At 39.8% G+C, this 24842-nt stretch overlaps 1 protein-coding gene across 1 annotated transcript; it reads right to left on the reverse strand.

Moving 5' to 3' along the window:
- Positions 1–2173: 2173 nt before the first annotated feature.
- ankrd6a (ankyrin repeat domain 6a) lies at positions 2174–20628 on the reverse strand. Its single transcript, XM_074660466.1, has 16 exons — positions 20492–20628; positions 18243–18286; positions 16913–17317; positions 16684–16782; positions 15068–15166; positions 14760–14858; positions 14277–14375; positions 13632–13709; positions 12662–12766; positions 12353–12532; positions 11027–11176; positions 10605–10757; positions 8618–8731; positions 6683–6983; positions 3556–3932; positions 2174–2884 (listed from the first exon to the last, which is right to left on the reverse strand). Exons 3-16 carry the CDS (start codon positions 17117–17119, stop codon positions 2705–2707), a joined length of 2241 nt encoding a protein of 746 aa, XP_074516567.1. The 5' UTR covers positions 17120–17317; positions 18243–18286; positions 20492–20628; the 3' UTR covers positions 2174–2704.
- Positions 20629–24842: the final 4214 nt, after the last annotated feature.

Genomic DNA, 24842 nt, shown 5'->3' on the forward strand with positions numbered 1-24842 from the left:
GAATATTCATTTTCATAAGAGCTTAGTAGGGAAAGTGTCTTTGCACTGCAGTATGTCAAACTGTTTAACAATGACATGACATAGGCATGAGTTTTTAGCATATTGAATCCTGACAGTATCCTGGTCAGGAAGGCCCACAGACCCCCCCCCATCCCTCACTCAGCACACAGAGTAAAGCAATAGTACATATTACTGGCTTGATTCGAGAGCCCTGGTGCTTGGCTGCACAAAATGACCAGCTGTGCCTGGAGGGCCTTTAATTAGGTTTCCATCGCGCTCTGACAGAGTCAATGGAGCATTGATTTGATTTTCCCTTCAGAAGCTGCGGCTGTGGTCGCTGAGGCCAAAGTGTCACACCAGGATCATTGGATTACACAACCAGCGGTTGCTTCATCAGGAGCTCCGCCCAGCGGCCGGACCGACAGCTGAGCAGCGGAGGCGGGACTTAGTCCAGTCTGTCTGTTTGTTGACACCATGCAGGGCCGCGGTCGAAAAGTCCTTTTAGCTCAGGATGGCGTGAAATGACCCGGAAGTATCTCAGTAGCAGCCATGATAAGAGCTGTTTGAATTCTATAAAAGCTGAGGAAAGGTGCTTCAATGCTTCCTTTATTATCTCCTTTAGCAGAGGATACACTGGAACATCCTTTACCAAAGGAGAGGAGAGAATAACATCCCACAATTCCCGCAGCATTTAAAGGTCCCATATTGTAAAAAGTAACATTTTCATGGCTTTTATATTATAAAGCAGGTTTAAGTCCTATATCAATACTGTGAAAGCATCGAAACGCTTAATCCACAGAGAAATACACACAGCTGGTATTTAGAAACTGAGCTTTTGAAACAAGCCGTCAGGATTTCTGTCCATTTGTGATGTCACAAATCTACAATATTTAGACCATTACACGGTTTTAAACGTAAACATTCTAAATGGGTCCCAGTTTATTTCCTGTTGCAGTGTATGTGAATGACATCAGCTGACAGGAAGTAAACATGGACCCAAGCTGTTGCCTAGCAACGCAATTCTGTTGCAATTCCATTGAAATGTACTAAAACAGAGCGTTTCAGACAGAGGGTGAATACAGGTATATTCAGGCAGACAGTATGAGGAAAATAAAGGGTTTTTTAAACATTACAGCATGTAAACATGTTCTAGTAGAAACACAAAATACAAGTATGAACCTGAAAATGAGCACGATATGGGACCTTTAAAGCGTCGCACCATTCGGCCGTTCATGATAACAAAAGATATGCTCATCTTGCATCTTATTTTCATACGCTCATACACTAATTGGGATTCATGTTTAATATGAGTGGACAATGATTTTGTTTCACTTTATTTTTAATGAAAATTGAGGAGTAAAATGCATTTTTTCATGTTAATATGTAACAAATTATGCAAAAACAAACTGTTTATCGCTTTTATATTTTTGGATATATATAAAAAAATAACATTTGAACTCCATTAAACTCTATATGGAGCTCAAGATTTTCAAGACGCTGTCACTACTTTTAAAGATTTTTAACAGATTTTTGAAATTCTTATGAATTATTCTCAGTTACTCTCCGTTCATTCTCTATGTAATTTACTACAACTTATAAGATAAGAAAAATAAAAACACCAGTCCAACTTCCATAGCTTTATTTCCATCTCAGGCAAGACTGACTCCATACTGAAACACTTCATGATGGTTTTAAAACCCTCTGAGGTCCAATTTTCCTGTTTTTTGGTCTGTGGCCTGGACTCCTTTTGTACTTATGTATAACCTCATCACTAATGCACAATCATGTTATTTACATCTCTTTTTTTCAGGACAAACTGGGCTACCAGAATATGTACGCTACAGTGACGTCACATGAATGTATAAATAGTTATACGCATAGTCAGTGTATTACCTAGAGTATGACGGTCGGCACACCCCCCAGTTTGGAGAAACAGACAGGAGTACCAGCAGGGGAGCAAACAATGTACTGCTGTGGACGGCAGGAAAATGTACTTTAGACACCTAAAAAGAAAGACTCACCTAAAAAAAAATCAACATCAGTTTAAGTGTACGTTATATTTAGAATATTTTCTGACGGGTACTCCTGTCTGTTTCTCCAAACTGGGGGCGTGCTGACCGTCGTCTACTGTAGTAATACATCTACTATGGATAAGAACCTTATACAACCCCACTTCAAAAAATCAATACTATCCCTTTAATGTTCAATCAAAGTGGAGAAGTCTGGCGTTCTCTGTCAGTGTTCCCCATAGACTATATATATATAGATCGACGACGTGTCTCCACTTCCTAAGTGAAGCCAAACTATCCCGGATGCGGGAGCGAGCTGCCATCTTGAGATTTTGACGTCATTTGGAACCAGAGTCCACGCAGTAGTGATCGGGCGGTGGAGCCGCGGTATCGAGGTCACCTGCCGAGCCGAGCACTGCTACAGCTTGTCGTGATAGAATCAAGTAACTAATTAAAACCGAACTTATTTGATAAATGAACATACATCAGCGGGATAAGAACTACCTAAAATGACAGAAAGCATCTTTGGGAAAAAAATATATTTGACGTGTACTTTGTCTTTTTAGTTTGGCCCATGTCCCATCCGCTAACATGGAGGAGGCTGACTTTATGACCTATACTGCAGCCAGCCACCATGGGGGCGGAGAGAGAGATGTTTTGGCTTCACTGTGGTCTCCCTCCAGCATTAGTCACCGTCAGGGCGTCTCATTGGTCTTCAGCTTCTGAAGCTCCTCCTCCAGCTTGCTTATTTTTTGCAGCAGCTCCTTCGTGTCCTGCTGGACTCTGAGCTCCGTCTGCTGCTCCACCTCCGTGATCTTCCTCTCGTACCAACGTTCCAACTGAGTCGACACCGTCTCAAAGAAACGCTGAGTCACCTGACGGGAAGAAAACAACACACTTGAAGTTTTAAGATCGGCTTGAATTCTGTTTTTTTTTTACTTTATACTAGCTTGTCACAAAGGAGGCCCAAAACTTACGCTAAATTTTGGCGAGGAAAAACTGTCATGGCCCATTTTCAAAGGGGTCCCTTGACCTCTGACCTCCAGATATGTGAATGAAATGGGTTCTATGGGTACCGACGCGTCTCCCCTTTACAGACATGCCCACTTTATGATAATCACATGCAGTTTGGGGCAAGTCATAGTCAAGTCAACACACTGACACACTGACAGCTGTTGTTGCCTGTTGGGCTGCAGTTTGCCATGTTATGATTTGAGCATATTGTTTTATACTAAATGCAGTACCTGTGAGGGTTTCTGGACAATATCTGTCATTGTTTTGTGTTGTTAATTAGTTTCCAATAATAAATATTAAAAAATTTCCCTTTAAGGTACATTTTGAACAGATAAAAAATGTGTTGCGATTAATCACAATTAAATATTTGAATCGATTGACAGCCCTAGTTGTAATAAAATGCCATTACCCTCTAAGAATTAAAGAACAGCATGTTTTGGAGCATGTTTGCTTGATTGACAGGTCCAGTCCAAGCCTATGGCTGCTTGCTGTGGTGGGCGGTTCCTCCTTCCGGCCCCATTAGTCCACTCACCTCCATGGCGTGCTGACTGTTCCTCTCCTGGCTGAACGTGGGCTCAGCGGGGCGGTCGATGAAGAACTCCAGTGTTCTGGTGCCCTCGGTGTGGATCCCCACCCGTCTGCGTGCACTCATCAGCTCTCCAAAGTGGATCCTGTCCTGTCTGTCACAGCCGTGTTCCTGACCCTGTTGGGTCGGTCTGGGTCCCTGGGCGCTGATGCTGGACTGGCTGCTGCTGCTGGAGAAGCCCTCCCCACACAGGGACATCACTGCTGCTGCTATGGGACCGTCCTGCACTCCCGGAGGCTGCCAGGGGGGGTCAGCAGAGCCCAGCAGGAGGCCTGAGGTGTGGTTGGCCGGCAGAGGAAACAGGGTGGTGTTCTCATAGTCATCTGATGACACGTGTGGGGATAGAGAGAAAACAAATCATCCATTTAGAGTCTGTTCGATAGGGAAGATCTGTCATTGTAATTAGGTGATAATTAAATATTTACCTCAAAATGTATCGAATATTACTTTATTATAAACATTATTTAATAATTATATACAGCTATTTCACAATAGCTGATCATTTATTTAATATATTTGATAATATAATAATACATTTAATTTATTAGCAAATAACATATTTTAAATTTCTTTAAAAAACTCCCTGAATCATGACATTAGCTACCAGGTTACATCTGTGTAGACAATAAGTCACAATGGTGAGATTTGTGTCTGATCAGAAGTGTCTTCTATTAGTTTTCTCAAGCCTAAGGGCCCTATTTTAACCATTATATGATATTTTAGCATATAATTATTAAATGATGTTTATAATAAAGTATTTTTTAATACATTTTGAGGTAAATATTGGGGTAATTTGGCAGTAATTCCAAAGAAATTTCAAACAGGTTACTTGCTAATTATCACCATGAAATTTGCGGACCTGTAAAATGAAGTGTTACCGTATATACAAATAACAAACATTCATTCAGTAGCTGACATACTGTATATACATGTTGATTTTAGCAAAGATGCAATCCTTCTCAGAAGCTGCTGGACCCCCAAGTAGACTAGCCCGACTAAAACAAAGAGACAGTGACACCTGCTGGAAAAGTGAGGAAGAAGATGGTACATCTGCTGTATTTCTGTGTGCAAAGAGCACCTATGGGAGGGTGTTATTACCCCCCTGCATAGACTGTTTCAAGTGCAGTTGATTGAATCTTTAACTTCATGTATTCTGGGTCTGTTACCGAGCAATGTCGGTGTGAACGAACGAAAGAGGTTCTGGGTCCGTCTGGCTACAACAGCAGGATGTAGAATACTTACTCCTTTGTTTTGGTTAGTTTGAATCTGGTTCTCCAGCTGGTCTTGTGCTGTTTCATACTGTATGCTTTTTATGTTTGTTTACATGCTGTTCACTAGTGTTGTCCTATTTGTAGGTCACTTGTAATGCACTGTTTGTGTCCATGTTGCTCACACGTATTGCACTATAAACAAAATAAAGAAAGAAAAACAGGATGTAGAATAATATTGAGACACTGGAAATCATCTGGCCCGTGTGAATTTAAAGTGTGGATTGAGCTGATGACAGAAATGGCTACATTTGAACAAGTTAGTCAAACTGGGCAGTACAATTACAGGCCGCAAACAAACCCCCACTGTCCTATCACAAGTGGCTTCATCATCTTATACCCCTTTCACACCGAGGACTCAACCAGGGTTGGACCAGGGTCGATTTCGATACACTGACTATTTTTTCTTACTATACTATGAATTTTTTATCACTTTATATGACTTACTATACTATGACTTTTTTTATCACTTTTTTGACATAATATACTATGACTTTTTTTATAATTTTTACAACATACTAAACCATTACTTTTTTTCAACTTACTATACTATGACTTTTTTTATAATTTTTACAACAATTTTTAGACTTTTTTAGAACGAGGGTGCTGTAATTTATCGATACAAGTTCATGTCCTTTTTTTGTAAAATAATTTGTGAACTGTTCGTTCTAAATATAATCAATGAAACATTATTTAAAAGTTTACTGAATCTGCTTTTAGAGCAGTGTAAATAATAAAATTATTTTTCAACTCGCTATAGTAAGTTTTATCTTTAAGCCTTTATGGAGTTATCTATGGTAATAATAATTGCCCGAAATTATGTGAAATTACATAGTTTAAAGTCAAATTTCTAAATCAAAAATCTTGGGGGAGGATCCTCAAACCCAATAACTCCTAGTATCTTTTATTCACTGTATACATTCAAAATGTGACTCTGTATAATACGTAGGAGCATCCTGAGTGGGACACTGCTCCTAAAACCTGAATGAAGAGCTCACACACCTCAGCTCTGCATGTATACCTGTCTGCCTGTTTGGCTGCTGTTGATTCCAGCCTATAGACATCCTATAATATATTATGGAGAGATACTAGGCCTACTATAGAAGATGAATAGCCCAAGTATAATAATATAACAATAAAACCACAGCTGATTATAACTGACATGGTATAACACGCTTAAAAGAAATAAGGAATAAAGGAATAAGAGATTGCTGATACCGGCCGACACACACGCCAACTTGTGAATAAGAGAGTAATGGCATTTATTCTCTTCCACTACAAGCTCTGCTTAGGTCTGTTCTACTCCTCTTTGTTTCATTTGATAGGATGTTGTCTTTTGAATGTGAAGTGGTTTGATAACATCTGATTTGTTCTGTTGTCCTGTCAAAAATATTAATACAAAAAAGAAATGCAAACCTTCTTAATTCATAATTCAAATATCTGACTTTTCAAATGGTCTTCCTCAGCAGTGTTTGTAATGGAGACCTACCACTACAACTAAGCTATCTCCATGACAACTGAGCGAAATCCATCCTCTGAGGAAAACCATGAGATGCAATTGAAGTTTGTGATTGTTAATTTTCTCCATGAACAACTGACAAGTTGTGCCAATTCACATTACTTCTCCACTAGATGTTTCTGTTGGATCTTTTTTCTCCTCTCTGCTGTCAAACATGTCTTTATAATGCATTTCACTCACAGGTCACTGTGAGCTGTTGATGCTGTTGCAGTGATAACATCTTTGCTGAACGCCCCTTTAAAATGGTCTCTATTGCTTGCCCTGTAGAAGCTGTCCTTGGACATACCTGGTGACCTGTCCACTTTCATTTCAAAGTAAGTCCTGCTCCCCATCTGCTCCTGCTCCGGGCCTCCCAGACTGCAGGCAGACTGAGATGGCAGGATGTTGACGTAGGTAGCCAGCGAGGTGCTGCTGTCTCCGGATAGCACAGACAGCAGGGGGAGTGCTTCCAGGTCGGCCTCTGCTCCAGACTGCTCCACAGACTGGGAGGGGAGGAGTTTGTAGTACTGGGCTTTGGCTGGGATGTGGACGTCCATGTCCTTCAACTGGGACATACACCACCTCTTCAGTTCATGACTCACTGCTGCCTGCTTGAGATAGGAAACAAGCAAATCAAACCTTCACTTAATAAGGCAACATACTTATTACACTCAGATAGCAGCTGGTATTTCTCACTTCAATTTGTGCTGTAAAAAGATTGCTCTCCGATATGGAGTGCCAAACGTGACAAAGATCCACTCTGACCTCCAATTCTGACTTTTTTCCTAAAATAATCACTTTAGTCTCAGAATTTCTGACTTCATTCTTGGAATTGTGTGTTAAAGTTTAAATATCTTTATTTATTTTTAATTTCCAGATTGGTCACCTATATGGAGTGCCGAACATGACAAAAATCCACTCTGACCTCCATTTCTGATTTTTCTCTTAAAATAATCACTTTATTCTCACAATTTCTGACTTCATTCTTCGAACTGTGGGATTAAGTTTAAATATCTTTATTTCTTTTTCATTACCAGATCGGTCACCTATGGGGTGCCAGACATGACATGACATCTGTGACCTGCTATATCAAAATGAGTCGCGGCAGCGCATTCTTGTTTTTTTCATGAAAAAGTGGATTTTGGGTTGTTTTTTTTTAATGCGTTTCTGTATAAATAAAGTTGCAGCTTTAATACAATGTAAGAATCAATGTCAAATTCAAATGATAAGTATAGTTTTGAAGCTCTTAAACGTAACGTTGTCGTAAAGTATTTCCCGGAAGGCCACTGTTTATTGACTCAGCTCAAAAAAGTTTATTGACAGATGACAGATTGTGGTTGACAGATGAAGATAGCTAGCGTGACAAAATTAATTCATGCGAGTAAAAAAACTATTGACTTTTAAAATTCAATTCCCGTTAGAGGTGCTACATCTGACAACAACTGGACCATCTTAATTTCGGATGATTATTATTTTACTGCTCGTGGTAATCCATGTGCACGTGGCCTTTACAGACATACGGAAAACTCAAAATGTGTTTCTGAGTCAAAGTGAATCAAAATTATGGAGCAGGTCACATCTCTTCCGACTTAAACATCAATTTCTACATTTAATCTATGAATTCAGATTTTTATCACGTCACAATTTTGCCAAAATCTGGCAAAACTCTTACAATTAAGATCAATCTCAGTCCTCTCAGGTGATTTGAATCAACGTATTTCAAAGTATATTTCATACAGGAAGCAGCAAGTTGTGTCCAAACCTATGAGGGGTCGTACAAGACATAATTCATTCTTGCACTCACACACACATGCATTCTCCTTTCACATACATATATTTTCACTCGCACAAGAATATATATATGTGTAAGAAGAATATATGTATGTGTGAGACAAATATTAGTATGTGTGAGAAGAATAAATGCATGCGTGAGAAGAATATAAGTATGTGAAAGGAGAACATATGCACGCGAAAGGAGTATATATGTATGTGAAAGGAGAATGTATGTGTGTGCGAGTGAAAATATATGTATGTGAAAGGAGAATGCGTGTGTGTGAGTGCAAGAATGAATTATGTCTTGTACGGCCCCTCATACAAACCACATTGACCTTCCATCTCATAATTTAGAATATGAATGGTTCTGAGGTTTTCTTGCCCAGTTATGAAGGTCACACATGTAAATAAGATTTCCTTCCATGGCATGGAATCCAATGTCAGCTGTAACTTGTAACTGGTACTGTACCTGTGTCATCAGGGCTTCCTCTCGTCCCTGGGCAGCTCTCTGCTCGATCTTGTAAACCAGGTTCTTCCCCTCTGCTGCTGCTCTCTCCTGGTTCAGCACGTCCAACACTTTAATCTGCCCAAACCAAAGTGTAGAAAAATCTCACTGTAAAAAAACGATTTTGGAACTTTCTGTCATGAAAATTGTCAAATTTCAATTGAAATTGAATCTGCTTTGCTAACAAATCTAATTATAATCTGTGCATGTATACTTGATGTTCAAATTAGTAAAAAAAAGTTAAATCTTAGTTATTTTTCTTCAGTGATATTGCCCCCTAAATGTATGTACTCCAGCAGGCGTGAATCTTTGGTACCAACTGACAATATTTGATCCTCTTTTTTAAAATGTTTTAATTGAGATACATTCTGAATGGTAACATTACAGTTTAAGTTTCCTTGCAACAAATATGAGAACAATTCAAATTTAGGTTTGACTTTACAGACACAAAATATACCCAAATGCACTGAACCATCAGTTCCAGACACTGAGGGGTGAATACACAAAGAATGGATTGCGGCTGCTGATGGCACCATGAATTGTGCATCACTCGCAACCACTATCTGCCCCGTCTCAAGGTCCCATTCAATAAAGATACAGCGCTAATGATATTACAGTGCAAACAGGGCCATAAAGTTTTGAGTCCAATTTGCCCTTTTTTTTGTATCTGATTGCAGTTATCCATGTGGCAAAGTATAAATGCACCTGAGACCAATGCGTCAGTTGAGAGTCAGCCTGAGGCAGAAGCCCGTCGGGCCCTGACACGCTGAGTCAATGACTTGGGTCATATAGACCGGGCTCGGGTCGGACTCATTTAATTTCTCTCCTTTCATTGAGCCCATATATGCCTCTGCACCGCAGAGCACACATGCAAGTGGTTGAAATACTACATCATTAACAAGGAAAATATTAATTACATTCTCTTATTTTAAGAGTTTTTTGAGCTATTAGAGACATTTATTGAGTTTATTAAATACCTGCAGTGATCCCATCACAGCAGAAACTAGAGGTGCCTCTCCCCATTTAGAGAGGCGCTGTGCACATTTACACACGAGGCACAGCAGCGTAACTTCATTGGTTATTTAAATCTCGGTCTTTTCTCATGTATTTCCAAAAATGACATGTAGGGGAGCTTTAATTATTTATTTTTCAATTCATCAATTTTGAACCAAATTTCTGCAGAGACGTGAATATTACGCGCCTGTATTAATGTGCAGTACCAGCAGGGGGCTACAATGCCACTCAGTTAGGATTAAGAAACTAAATCACTTAGTTATGTTGAGGGAAAATGTCATGATTGGGCATAAAATAAGTAAGTAAACTAAGTAAAAAACGTACAGAAACCTGTTACGTCAGTGCGGAAAACACACAACAAACGTCACATCACAACCGTCGCTACAAAACGTGACAAATGTCACTAACGTAACTGGCAAAACAAAACGCCACTCTTGAATACTGGTCTCCCACTTGAAAGTCTTGTGTTTACTGGACCCATCCACCTTCCCACCTGTCCACTATAAGTGGTCTTTATACTTCATATACCATGTCACTACCTCTGAAGTTACACTTCCGTCACTACACAACACGTGACAACCGTCACTACAAAACACTGCACCTTCATGCAAGCGTGTAATATTCATGTCTCGGCGACACAAAATGTGTCACTGACACACTTTCCTCCGGTAGACAGGCGGGTCTATTACACACTTTCCTGCAACACTAGGCTGAAATAGCACAGGAGCACCAAAACGCTATTTGCTTGGTGGCGCATTCAGGGGTGTATTTCACCCTTTGAGGTGCTTTGAGAATTACACAGTTTCTTTCTGTCTTATTTATGCAGGTTTAGTGGCCATAAAAGCTGCACAATCCTTTTGAGAATTTGCCCCTGTAAGGTGTTAAAGTGTCATAATCATAGTCCTGATCTGTAAGCATAGACCGAGTAGAAGCAGACCTGGTGTCTGTTCCTGTGGTCCATTTGGCCCAGTCTACTGTTGACCTGCTCCTGGACGTTGAAGATGTGCAGCCTCATCTCCTCCTGCGTGGCTTTCAGTTGGCCCTCCAGCTTCTTCAGCAGCGGCTTACAGTGGCATCCATTGGCTGGTGCCTATACGGAGAACGGTCACATGTCACAAACTGCACACTCAGTAGCAGGAAGGATTCCAGAGAGTACCCTGTTACTGTGATGGTTCATCTTTTATAGCTCATAACATAGCTCTACATGCTAAGTTGTTAAGCACTGTGTTTTTTTTTTTTAAGTTCCATCATGTCTATTTTACCCTCTCAGTACTCCAGGACCTTCTGATTTATAAATTAAGCTCTCAGCATAACCACTGCTTTACTGTTAAAACGGTTTGTAGTTTAGTCCTCAGTAACCTGTCTGATGTTGCCGTCCTTGTCTCGGTACAGTGTGTAAAGCTGATAGGATTTTCCATTCTGAGCAGAATCTTCCCCAACATCCCGGAGCAGGTTCTTCTTAACGTTAGAGTCATTCTCGCCTTTCTTCTGATCCTTTTCATTCAAAGCCTGCAAAGGAGTAAAAGTAACGGAGTGTTAGTAGAGATTGCAAAAAGGGGTCATAAGCTCTGTTAAAGGGCTACTCCCATTTGTTATCATATGATATGCAGAGACGTTATGACATGAGAGTAGTCTTAGACCAGGTGGAAACTGGAATGCAGCTGTGTTTATCTGGTCATCACCACAAACATTAGCACGTGCAAAAACTCTATGTCATGTACCATTGGCAAATTTCATATGTAAGTGTAACAATACAGGACCAGTGATTCTCAAAATCAAAACCCAGTCGCCAGAAAAAATGTTGGCATTGGATTTTTCTGCAAACCAAAGATACGTTGAATGGCGAACCAAAAATACGTTTCATATCAGCCTCGTATCACGCTTGAAGAAATGCAATGCCACATCGTTAACGTTGTGAAACGATTGGTTAGGCTTAGGCAACAAAACCACTATAGTTAGGTTTAGGAAAGAACTACATGGTTGGGCTTAAAACTACTACGTTTGTAAAGTGAAAATGAAACTGAACGTTGTGAACACGGGACACGAACAAACAGCTGATCGTAACATGATGCAAGGGACACGAACAGCGGTCTCCTGGATGAAAGCCTTGTGTTTGTTGAACCCATCCCCCTCCCCTCCCATTTAAACTACCTCACTTGCTCTGACCGAATGCCAAAACGTCGCTATTCAACATATCCCTGGTTTACAGAAACCTCCAATGCCAACATTTTGTCCTGGCGACTGGGCTGCAAAATCACCACCAAGACATCAGCACTAACCATTAGCAGGAAATAATATTACCTTACACGTATTCCTTGAGTTTGAATAGACTCATATACCAGGGGTGGCTCACTAAACAAAAAGGTATTTGAGTGACTTATTTACAAGAAACTCATGAGCACATATCTGTTAAACACGAGATTTAAAGTGGTGCTTTAAAATGGTCGGTTAAATCAACTAATCAATTAGTCCAAAAAACAAATCAGCAAATATTTTGCAAATATTGAATTTTGTGTTTGTCGAATAAGAATTTCTTTGGTCGAAGACAGAACTAAGCACAAGGTGAACGCGTTGAAACATCAGTCAGTGAAACAAACTCATTTATGAAGCACTCAGAGACAGTCACACTGGCATCATATCAGCTGGCATGAAACACTACTCACGCTAAACAGCAGTTCCTGTTACCTGTTCCTTGACTCTCCTCCTCTTCTGGTGGCTGTAAGGGCTGCTGATGGTGGCTGGGGTCTTGTGGTAATGCTGCTGCTGCTTCTGCTGCTTCTGCTGCTGGTGAGGACCCGCCTTGACGGCAGGTCTGCTCTCCAATTGTTCACTGCTGGTGGTTTCCTCCACCACAGAACTGCTGTCCTGCTCAGGAGGTATACAAGATGGAGGTACATCGTGATTCTAAAGAATTCAATAGTAAGAATTCTCCCAGTAGCCCGGGAGACCTCCACCACATGCTATAAAGAACAGCTGTTTCTGTTATTTTCTTACTTTGTTGGGTAGGATGTCTACTCTCGTGACAGACTGGGTCCTGCGCTCAGCTGTCAGTCGTTCTCTTCGTTTCCTTATTGTTCTTCCTCTCATGAAGCGATGTACCTGAGGACAATAACAGAATCTGTGATCTATGGTTACATTACTAGGCTACATTTAATTATGTATTGCTAATAGGTCTGTCAAAGTTAACGCGATAATAACACGTTAACCACTAACTTCTTTAACGCATTAATGCAATTTGCGTTTTTTAATTTGTAGCAGGCTCAGTTTTAAACCTAATGAATCCATTGGTATTATACAACCATGTCATACTAGCTTGTCTTGCAGGAGGTTAAATAACGCTCCAAACTTGCGCTAAATTTTGGCAAGGAAAAACTGGCATGGCCATTTTCAAAGGGGTCCTTTGTCCTCTGACCTCCAGATATGTGAATGAAAATGGGTTCTCTGGGTACCCACGAGTCTCCCCTTTACAGACATGCCCACTTTATGATAATCACATGCAGTTTGGGGCAAGTCATAGTCAAGTCAGCACACTGACACACTGACAGCTGTTGTTGCCTGTTGGGCTGCAGTTTGCCATGTTATGATTTGAGCATATTGTTTTATGTTAAATGCAGTACCTGTGAGGGTTTCTGGACAATATCTGTCATTGTTTTGTGTTGTTAATTGATTTCCAATAATAAATATATACATACATTTGCATAAAGCAGCATATTTGCCGACTCCCAAGTTGATATGAGCATTAAATACTTGACAAATCTCCCTTTAAGGTACATTTAGAACAGATAAAGAAATGTGTGATTAACGTGTAATTAATCATGATTAACTATGGACAATATAATAAATATTATATATCTATATATATAGATAGACATATAGATATCTATCTATATATAGATATATGTATATATTTTAATCGATTGACAGCCCTAATTGCCAACAATACACACATAATGCAGACACAAACCTGAGGAGCTCTGGCCAGGAGATGTGCCACGTCTTTGTGGTTGTTATCTCTGGCCTTGTCAAGGGCTGTTTTACCTGCCTGGAAATGAACAGTATGTCACAAACACTAGAAAAGCTTTCATATGACCCATAGAAAAACAATAATGCAATATTCCACGGTTGAAATGAAGACGCTTTAAAGGGGCCCATTTTACACATGAAGTTCAGTTTACTCATCGTGAGGAGAACGACTTTATAACGGTAATCGTTTCTTTTGTGGTTCTGGATTAAAGGTGTTGGGTCTGTGCTTTTGGTCTTTTAGCCATACTAGGACCTGAAATCTGTGCTGAATGCTAATCTGTGCTGAATGCTAAATCCCTGGAGTACCTCTTTAATTTGAATAAACATTGTCACTGTTCTCTGTTGATTTAAAACAGCACTATTATAATGTGTTTTACATGAGAATAAATGAACCTTGTTTAGTTGCATTAAATGTGACGTTATCTCACAAGGACGTAAGAATATGCATAATATTATTGTTATGAGCAAAACTTGTTAGTAAGGTATAAGGTGATACCTTAAAAAATGAAACAACAGTTTGATATTTTGTGATATCAGGATAATGAAATAGGGAATCTGTTGTATTCAGCTTGTAGGTGGAACTTACATTGTTTCTGATTTTCCCATCGGTCCCTGCCTCCAATAAGAGCTGAACTGTCTTCTTATGGTTCAGAGCAGCAGCCACATGGAGAGCTGTGTCCCCGGCCTAGAAGCAAACACAGACACAGGCCTTTACTGTACAATATGTATATGTATATGTATATGTACCTTATATGTATATGTTTGTGTGTTTTTTGCTGGTCTGCAGTTTCTGTAACACTTTATTTCACTGGTCCATAATTTCCAAAGAATTTTAATTCCTAGAAGGAACTAAGTAGCCTATTATTTTCACTGTGTAGTAGATCAGGTGAACATGCAACAATGTGTAATTTGTCTACTTGCAATCTTTTCTTGACTTTAAATTAAGCAGTTCTTAAAGGGACTGTTTGTAACTTCTTACACATATAAATCACCGTGCGCTCGCTCGCATGCTAATGTGTGAGGGATTGTGTAAGATGTCTCGCAATATCATATTGATAACATATTGTACCTGGTTTCTCTGTGTCACGGAGCACAGAGAGCTCAGCAGGATCTTTACCAGGGTCATGTTGTTGTAGCGGGCAGCCACATGCAAACAGGTGTCCCCCCTCTGGAACCAAAACAGACTTCTTATCTTCATTTATAATGATACCATTATCAGTGATGCACCAAGTGCATTGTGAAACTGTTACTTAGTGTTCAACAGCCCATGTTACTAGAGCTCAATGGTGTCATATAGTGACATGGCCAACAGTCTACTATATTTTAAAATCATCTCTGAGGAGAGCCCGGTGCATTGTGGGATGCTGGAGGACTCACATTGTTCTTGGTGTCTGGTGTGGATCCTCCGAGCAGCAGGAGGCGAGCGGTCTGAGCGTGTGCGTTCTGGCAGGCCAGGTGGAGCGCTGTGTTTCTTGCCTGAATCAACATAATACAATCACTGCAGAGGAATCACAGTGGGCTTTCCTGTTAGTTTGTTAGGGAGGATATAGTACGTAACACCACAACTCTAAGAGCCAGATATTCTGATGCTATATAAGAGTTTGACAAGAAGGTCCACATAGTTGAATGTGCAGGTTTTTCGGCCCACAGAGCCTTTCTTGTCACATTACAATGCATATGTAAGGAGCAATAGTACATGGGCTTTAAAGGTGCTCAATATGAACATTTCTATTGCCTCCACATGGCTCTCAACATGGCGACGGCTGTGCCAGCGGCTCGCAGCTAACTGGCACTAACAGTTATAACAATGGCAGTGCTGACAGAGCTAACAGTGTTTACCGGGGGGGGAACCAGAGGGTGGACGCTACACTTCCGTGACATCCATGGATGTATAAAGAACTGGATACAGCGTTGGAGGCTCCTGTTCATTCCTATAAGAGTTGTTCAGTGGCATATGAAGCCAAAATGGCTCAATTGGCGAGGGATAAAGTACCCGGATCTTCCAGCGATGTTTTGCATCCATTGAGCCCATAGAGCAGGCACAGTAGTGTTTCCTATAACTCCACCTCCCAGCCCTCGCTCCAGCCTCGGTCTGGGTCTCATTCACATAAACTCTGGATTCAGCTTACAGTGCATTTTACAACTTTTAAGACCTAATGATTTAAATAAGGACTATTCAAGTGTTCATACTGGGAAGTTGATTTTTAACTAAAAAAAAAAATTATCCGCTGAGTTACAGACGTCTCTTTCCCAATGTAAGTCTATGGGAAAAAGTCTTTTTGGGTCCAATGGCATCACGTGACGGACATGGAAGCTGTAGTACCGCCATTTGGCCACTACGAAAATTTGATTCAAAGCCCGGTGCTCTTCCTGGAGCCCGCCTCCAGCGCTGTATCCAGTTCTCTTTATACATCCATGAACCCATGTACGATAGAAAAACAGTAAGAAGTCTTCAGGAATTTGTTTAAATTGGACAAATTTGAATTGTGTTCATGTCAGCCAGTATTGGCCATGTTTCATGATGCAAAGACAACATAAATATACATCCGGGAAGACGCCGACAGCAGAAACAGCTGATCGGTCATGTGAGTTAAATGTTCGCTACGTCAGAATTTATTCGGCAAAGGCATTTCCATTTAGTGCATCATCTCTATTTCGATAAAGTTAAAACCCCCTTTTCTTTTTAGCAGCTGATGAAGTTTTATGGAATGTTGCCATTTCCATATAGCTCTTCTAATGCAATACATCAAAATGCGCATAAAAATATGTGAATGGGAACACGGCTTATGCCATATCATTTATGTTCTGTGAAGCACTTTGTAACTATTATTTTGAAAAGTAAGCTTCTCTATCTGCTGTGGAAAGCTGCAAGTACAAGATATGGATGAAAGTTTCAGAAAATAAGTAGACCTTGTGTTGTTTAAATGTTATGTTGTGAAATATAACGTGTATTATTATTATTATTATTATTATTATTATTATTATTATCCTACCTTGTTCCCGATGTTTACATCAGCTCCTGACTTGACCAGCAGTTTGACGCAGTGAGAGAAACCATGCCAAGACACCTCATGCAGCGCAGTGTTGCCGTCCTCAAGCACACATTGGACATAGCATTCCCATCACAAAACTATTAGCATCTTTATCAACCAATCAAAATTGAGAATGTATGAATGAGTTTTCCTGTAGGTGTGTGACGTGTACAGCGTGTCCACCACTCACTCTGTCCTGCAGGTCCACAGCACAGCCTCCCTGAATCAGAGCAGCCATGGCGTCACCGTTCCCCACCATGGCAACTCGGTGGAGGGCCGTCTGGTGACCCGGGCCCTTGCGTGATGGTGAGGGCACATGGACCGCTGCCTGTTCACTCATCGCTGCTGACACATTCATGCACGTGGACCTGCGTACCTGTGCTGTCTTTATGTGCATGCATGTACATAAACAGATACAGTACTTGCAACAGATGCATCACACAGTCATTAAAGCAATACAAGATAATTTAGTTGAATAAGAAAAACAACACATCTGTCACTATGACATCATCAGTAATATCGTCCTCTTCCCACCCACCTTCAGATCAATGCCGTCAATGTTGCAGTGCTCGGGGCATGATGGATGCTGCACTTCCTGTTGTCACAAAAATATATTTTTTTTAATACAAACAATATCTAGAAAAAGTCTGGTGCTTTGCAAGAGTTGATGTGGGGTATGTGTATAGCAGTAGTATTCATGTGATATCAGTGATGGGATCATGAGAACAGACGGAGCTCCTGAGGCGATGCTACTTTGAAATTATGCTAGTTTTCAAACGTAATAGACCCTATCTTGAATGTATTGCCTGCTTAGATTGAACGTTTGGTCGGAGTTTGCGAGTGATTGACAGCTGGACGCCAAACTCCAGATCAGCTCTGACTGCTTGTTTTCCTCCGGTCTGTGAAATCTTGCAGATGCCGTTAGGAGCACCGGAGGACACTGGAGGACACAGAGGAACATGATGTTTTCTACCTGTCTCTTGCACTACTGTCAGGATATAGTGACCGTTTTATAAAAATCACTTTTTTCAATCACATTTGCTCCATTTCTACCAACTGCTGCTTTAATTCTGAACCGATATTCGTGAGAAACTGAACATGATACTGGTTACTTACTGAAATTAAATTCAGTTATTGGGGGCGGATCCAATCATCTCTTTGCCAAAACATTCACTTCTGAATAGACAAGTATAAACAATGTAGGAGTCAAAGAGTTAAAGCTGTAATAAGATTTATTTGGATTAGATTTGGATTTTTGTTTCTGACCACATGAAGTGCAATATTCACTCTCTCTTTTAGCTCTGTTTTTGGTCTCCACCAACTCCTGAGGGAAATATCTGTCTCTTTACCTGCTAAATGCTCCACTGTGTTCACCAGCTAGTCGCTAACTGTGTCTGTCTGCTGTTTGGTGCTCAGCAGGTAGTGGCTTTTTTTTTTTTTTTTACTGGAAACAGCTGCCTGCTGCTGCTGCTGCTGCTGCTGCTATTGTGTTGTTGGCTCACTCACTAAATACCACTGACCTGAATTCCCGTGCGGACTGTCCTGCTCCTTTAATGTTCAGCATCTGACCCAAATGACAAAAGGATTTCATGTCATGTGCTGCATTTGAGCTGATAGTCAGATTATGCTGTATGCCAAGAGTCAACCTTTAATCTTTGTTGGTGATTACAAACAGTCTTGAACCCAGAGCATGTGTACACTGGAACACTTGTGCTCATTATTAACTCTCACTCTGTTCTCTTTAATAATCCCACCCGTATCACATACAATTGTTCTACTTGTTTTTGTATAATACACATTCTTATGAAGGCTGGGTCTGTATATTTGTAATGACGCTGTGTACGGAATACTGTATGAAATTATATATCTAATGATTTCTCATCTGTCTGACTGATTGTTTAACTCCTAGAACCTGTGACTGATTTGTATGATTCATTTTCAATCACAGAATTTAATTATTTTTTTTATCCGGCAGGTGGCGGGTGCAGAGCCAGGCTGCATTAAAGTGGCAGTAGGCAGTATATTTTTGGCATCATTGGGCAATCATTCCATAATAACCTTTCAGCATATTGTAATTCAAGTGTTCTGAGAGATAACTAGACTTCTGCTCCTCCTTATGGCTCTGTTTTCAGGCTTTAGAAAATCTAGCCTGTGACGGGAGACTTTGGCCAATCACTGGTAATTTCATTGAGAGAGCGCTCCAATTGGCTGTGCTCCGGTCATGTGACCGGTACTTGGTGTTCCTTCGAGAGATTTCCAAAATTGCTGCTGGGTCACAAACTTTCTCATTCTACAGCTAAACTGTACACTACAAGATGATTCTGAAAACATTTGAGGAGAGAAATAGGCATTAACGTAACATAATATTGATTCATATTTGATCAGCGCTGCCTAGTTTGAACGTTTGGTCGGAGTTCGCGAGTAATATCTACTGAAGTACAGCACTTAAAGCAGCAGTAGGCAGAGGCTCTGACAGTAGTACATGAGACAGGTAATCTGAAAGAAATAATTTTCCTCCGGTGTCCTCCGGTGCTCCGAATGGCACCAGCAAGATTTTACAGACTGGAGGAAAACAACCAATCAGAGCCGAGCTGGAGCCTGATGTCTCTGAGCAGCTGTCAATCACTCGCGAACTCCGATCAAACGGTCAAACTAGGCAGCGTTGATCAAATATTAATCAATATCCTGTTACTGTAATGGCTATTTCTCACCTCAAATGTTTTCAGAAACATCTTGTAGTGTACTGTTTAGCTGTAAAATGAGAATGTTTGTGACCCAGCAGCCATGTTGAGATCAGTTGAGGAAATGCCAAGCACCGCTCACCAGCCGCAGCAAACTTTCTTGTTTTAAAGCTAAACAGTACACTACAAGATGTTTCTGAAAACATTTGAGGGGAAAAAAATGGGCATTACAGCAACAGAATATTGATTAATATTTGATCAGTGCTGCCTAGTTTGACCGTTTGATCGGAGTTCGCGAGTGATTGACAGCTGCTTCCGTTGACTGAACAGCCAATAGGAACGCTCTCTCTCTCTGAAATGACCTGTGATTGGACAAAGTCTCCTGTCACGGGCTAGATTTTCTAAAGACTAAAAAAAACAGAGCCATGAGGAGGAGCAGAAGTCTAGTTATCTCTCAGAACTCTTGAATTACAATATGATGAAAGATTATTGTGGAATTTTTGCCGAATGATGCCAAAAGAATTGTTGCCTACTGAAGCTTTAATCATCTCACGACCCTTCAGATTTATCTGGTGTCCCTTTGGAGGGGCCTGACCCCTAGGTTGGAAACCAATGGACAAAGCTCCCCAACAGTATATAAAATAGTTTAAACTGTAGAATGCTGCCTACACATTGAGACACTGAGGGAGATAGATATCAATCTTTTCATTTCAGTTTCAGAAAGAAGGGAAATTAAGGATATTTTTTCCAAAATGTTGTACTATTACTTTAATATTCAGTCACTCCATATTATATTATACCATACTATAAATGGGATACAAAGCATTTACACTAATCCTGAGTCACCTTGAATAAAGTTGAATTGCATTAGAAGCATAGAGTAAGCAAGAACAGTGTAAATGGGGGATGTCTAACGGCTAGCAAATTATCTAACAAACAACATACTCTCAAAAGAGCGGCTATAGCATTTGCTGCTGTTAAAAATATTTTTTTAATATGATTATTGGTATTTCCACATGAGGCTGGCTTTTGTGCAATGATAGGTTGTCACAGAAAAGAAGTGTGTTGTCCAGTATCATATGTTTTACCTCATCCTCCGCCTGCAGACTGCTGTTACTGCCTGTCCAAGCGAAAAAGGAGCATCCATGCAAAATCCAAACAAGCCTGTCAAAGAGTCGCTCGCTGTGTTTGTGGTGTGTAAGAGGATGATGCTGCTGCAGCAACAGCAGACTGGCTACTCTGTGTGTGAAGATTCACTGAGAGGATGCCAGCTGTTGTAGGGCATTACAGCTTAGAGAGAGAGAGAGGGAGGGAGGGAGGGAGAGCACATATACATCTACAATAATACCTTTAATCCTCCATCTACACGTGCACACTGTCATGTATAAAGGTTTATGACCAGTTCATCTGTGAAATTACATCAAGTATCAGGTGACTTTCAGCCCGCCTGGGGAACACACACACACACACACACACACACACACACACACACACACACACGCACACACACACACACACACACTGTCCAGGTTTAGCGCAGGCCTTCATGTCTATGGTGAATCTTTCTGAAATGCATTCCGTGTGGATTAGGATCAGAACACTCAGATGGAATCTCTGATTTACGCTGCGTTGCTGGAGGAAGTTGTCATTATAATCTAAGCTTTTGTTGCACATGATAATAAAATAGGATGGAGAGGAAAAAATCTTCAGCTCAACTGAAATTCAAGTAAGGACAAAATTTACTGACAGTTGGGTTATTACATTTCTTTATACATACACAAATGTGTAAAGAAATGTATAAAGAAAAGAACACAGAAATAGATACGTTTGGGGGAATAAATAAGGGTGAAATGCAAAGGGAAAATCGTGCATAAATAAATAAATATATAAATAAACACATACCAGTACATTTGAAAATAAATATAAAATAAAAACAAATAAATGCAAAATAAATAAATAAATAAACAAACAATAAATGCAAAAATAAATAAATACATTTAAAATTGAATACAAATAAATACATACATAAATAAAATGGAAAATGTATGAATTAATTAATTAATTAATTAATTAATTAAAACAGAAAATATAAATTTTTGTCACATTTTATTAACTAATTATTTATTCATTTATTTTTTTATTTTGGCAGGTTCCGTTCTTCAGACCTGACACTGACTACTTGTTATACTCAGAATACTATCATTATTTTTTCACATATAACCACTTAGATATAAACTACACATCAAATTTCAGTGAAAACCAACATGCAACTTTCACACCTGTAGTTTGGTTGATTTGGTCTGGACCAAAGCAAGAAATGATCCATTGTGGCCTCTTGGGGCGTTTCATAAAGGAAGCCCAGAAAAGAAGGTCTTGTTGTGACACGTCAAATACATTTTTCTCAAAGATGGTTTCTGTCATTTTAGGTAGTTCTTATCCCGCTGATGGATGTTCTAATGTGCTCTACCTTCACTCCCTCTGCTATACTAACTCTTGTTCAAATTCTTCCCATGTTAGACTAGACATGTTTATGACTAGACATTAGACATGTTTAGCGGCAGGCGGCTGCTCCCCAAGTGCTCCACAGACAGACTGAGGAAGTCCTTCGTCCCCCGAGCATCAAACTGTACAACACCTCTCTGGGGAGGGGTGGGCGGGGACAAAGGAGGACGGTCTGCAGGACAGATAATGCACACAGAGCACTTTAATAGACTGAGCTACTTTTTTAATTCTGCACACCACAAACAGCTCTACTCCGCACCTTTTTAGACTGGTTTTCCTGTATTCTACCAATAATGTACAGCTTATTCTGCACTTTAAAAAAAACTCTCTACCTCAGTTCTCATCCCGCATTATATTCCATATTTTACATTTCTTAATCCCCTGGTCTCTATATCTCCTATATTTGAATATCCAGCACTATATCACTTTTTGCAATAAATTCACATTTTTAAAAGTCCTGTATGTCAGTTCATACCCCACACTATGTTAATTTTTAACAGTTTCTTCTGCACTATATTCACATTTTGAATAGTCCCGTATCTCAGTTGTTATTCTGCACTATATTCAGTTTTAACAGTTTTTCTTCATCTCCTGGTATTTTTATATCTGGTATATTTTTTTATACTTTGTATTACTAACTTGTGCCTTTTTGCTAATATGTTTGCACTATGGAACTGTGATGCTGGAAACTTGAATTTCCCTCGGGATCAATAAAGTTACTATCTATCTATCTATATATCTGTGGTGACGTTATATACTGTATATAGGTCAGCATGCAAGTGCTCACTCCAGAAGCTTGATGTTCTCTATCACTCTGCTATCCGATTTGCTAAAAATGCCCCTTTACCACTGCCCTCTTTATTCCTCTGTCAACTGGCCATCTTTATACACGCGTTGTAATAGTCATTGGCTCATGCTTATCTACAAATCCTCCTTGGCCTGCTACTGCCCGATGCTTGTGTACTCTGCATATCTTCTATGTAGTGCTTGCTGTTACATTAAAGCTTGTTGTGATTGTTTGTCTTTATTACTTGCTACTCTTGTTCTGCTGTCGTATTGCCCGATAGTTTGTCTGGTACTGTCCGTTGATTGTGTGCCTGTCTGCATTTATTTAATGTAGTGCTTGTCATGTAAGCCAGTGCTGACTTTTTAACTTTTGATATTTCTTTTTACCCCCTACCCCCTTCCCTCAGGAGGCTTTGCCTTTTTGCCAGGCTGCCATTGTCAATAAGATTTTTTCCTTAATTGACGTGCCTGGTTAAATAAAGGTTTAATAAAAAAAAAAAAAGTGCTAATTTATCTAATCAGTTTGGTTTTAATTAGTTATTTAATGCTATAAAAAGGGGGTGGAACGTCTTGATTGACAGCTGTGATTTACAGCTGCTCTGAGTGCGGAGCCGGCGGCTCAGGAATTGCATGTAAGTAGGAACATCGAGAGGAGATGTAGCTAACTTTACATAACCGAGATTGTCTGTTTCAAGTATAGACTGTATATAAAGATCTTTAAATACCTTTATATAGGACCTTCAACATTTTTCTTTACCTTTTGTTTGATCCAGTCTGTTTGTTGTTGTGTCATATGCGTCATGTGACACAGGTAACATGTTTTATACTTCTTGTGAATATAATCCATTTAATCTTATTTCCATGTGGCCTATGTATTGTATGTATCCTTGTTAACACCTTATTTTGCAGATTGGATGTATAGTCACACGTTTATCCTTCCGCTAACTTCACCAAGTCCGTCACTGTCAGCTTGATCCGGTCCGTTTGAATGCATTTACCGTCGGCTGATTTGACCCAAATATTATAAGTAATAAGAGGAAACGTGTTAACGTGTTAATTATCTCCTTATCTCAACATAACAAAGCTTGTTTTCTCAAGATAACAACATAATTAAATTGGGATCTCGAGATAACGGCATTAAAAAAATAATTGCGGCCGTTCTCGGCTTCCGTATATCTCTTGTCCAACAGTTCAAAGTGCATCACAGGATCATCTTCTAAGCTCTCATGTTTAAAAACATCAGAGAACAAAAAATGATTTCATCACTTTAATGCTGGAAACGTTGTAGGTGCCCTTCAGGCTACAGTCCGCCTGTCATCACTGATGAACCTGGATATTATCTCTTACTAACTTTTCCAACATTTACAGTAGGACTTCAACAACCTCCTTTCAACCAAAGCTCTTAAAGGAAGATCACACATTCTTACAAGTCTTTATTATGTTAAACAAGTCTACTGCCAAAATCACAAACACTTTTACAAAAAAAGTTACATAACACTTCATCATTTAATGTTTTGAAGAATACACAATGGAAATCTATAGTTCAGTAAGACACACAACAAAGTTCATGGGTTGGCTTTAAACAGAAAAAATACACCGTCTGATCTGTCTCAAGGCCCCAGATGTTCAGTACGTATATTAACAGCTGAAAGGGTTCTTGGTGCAGATGAAGCGATAACAAGAACCACACTGGGTGTTACCCCAACCATCTGAAATTTGATTTAGAAAAGAGACAAAATAACAACATTAACACTAAATCCATTTTAAAGTTAACAAAGTATACACCATAATGTCCACTGTAATATCACTTCATCGCCCTTTTTCACAGAAAATTGGGTAAATTAGCAATCAGACCAAAACAAAGTAGGAAAAATGTAAGACATGGCCTTGTATACTCCATGACCCTGAAGTACAAGTCAATGTCAACATTGTCATATTTAACATGACAATGACTTGACATTGTTGTTCCCTATCAACACATATAAATACAGATATCTACTCTACAAGACCAAGACAGAAATCCAGGTAGAACATCCACACCTCTTACAAATGTATTTACATCCGTAACTCTTATTTGGACTGAAACGAGATGGAGAGCATGTGGCACTCATGGTTAAGTGTGAGTGAAACTTGAGCTGTTACAGCACAGGC

Source organism: Sebastes fasciatus, chromosome 15, assembly GCF_043250625.1.
Source record: "Sebastes fasciatus isolate fSebFas1 chromosome 15, fSebFas1.pri, whole genome shotgun sequence".
Taxonomy (NCBI): Eukaryota; Metazoa; Chordata; class Actinopteri; order Perciformes; family Sebastidae; genus Sebastes; species Sebastes fasciatus.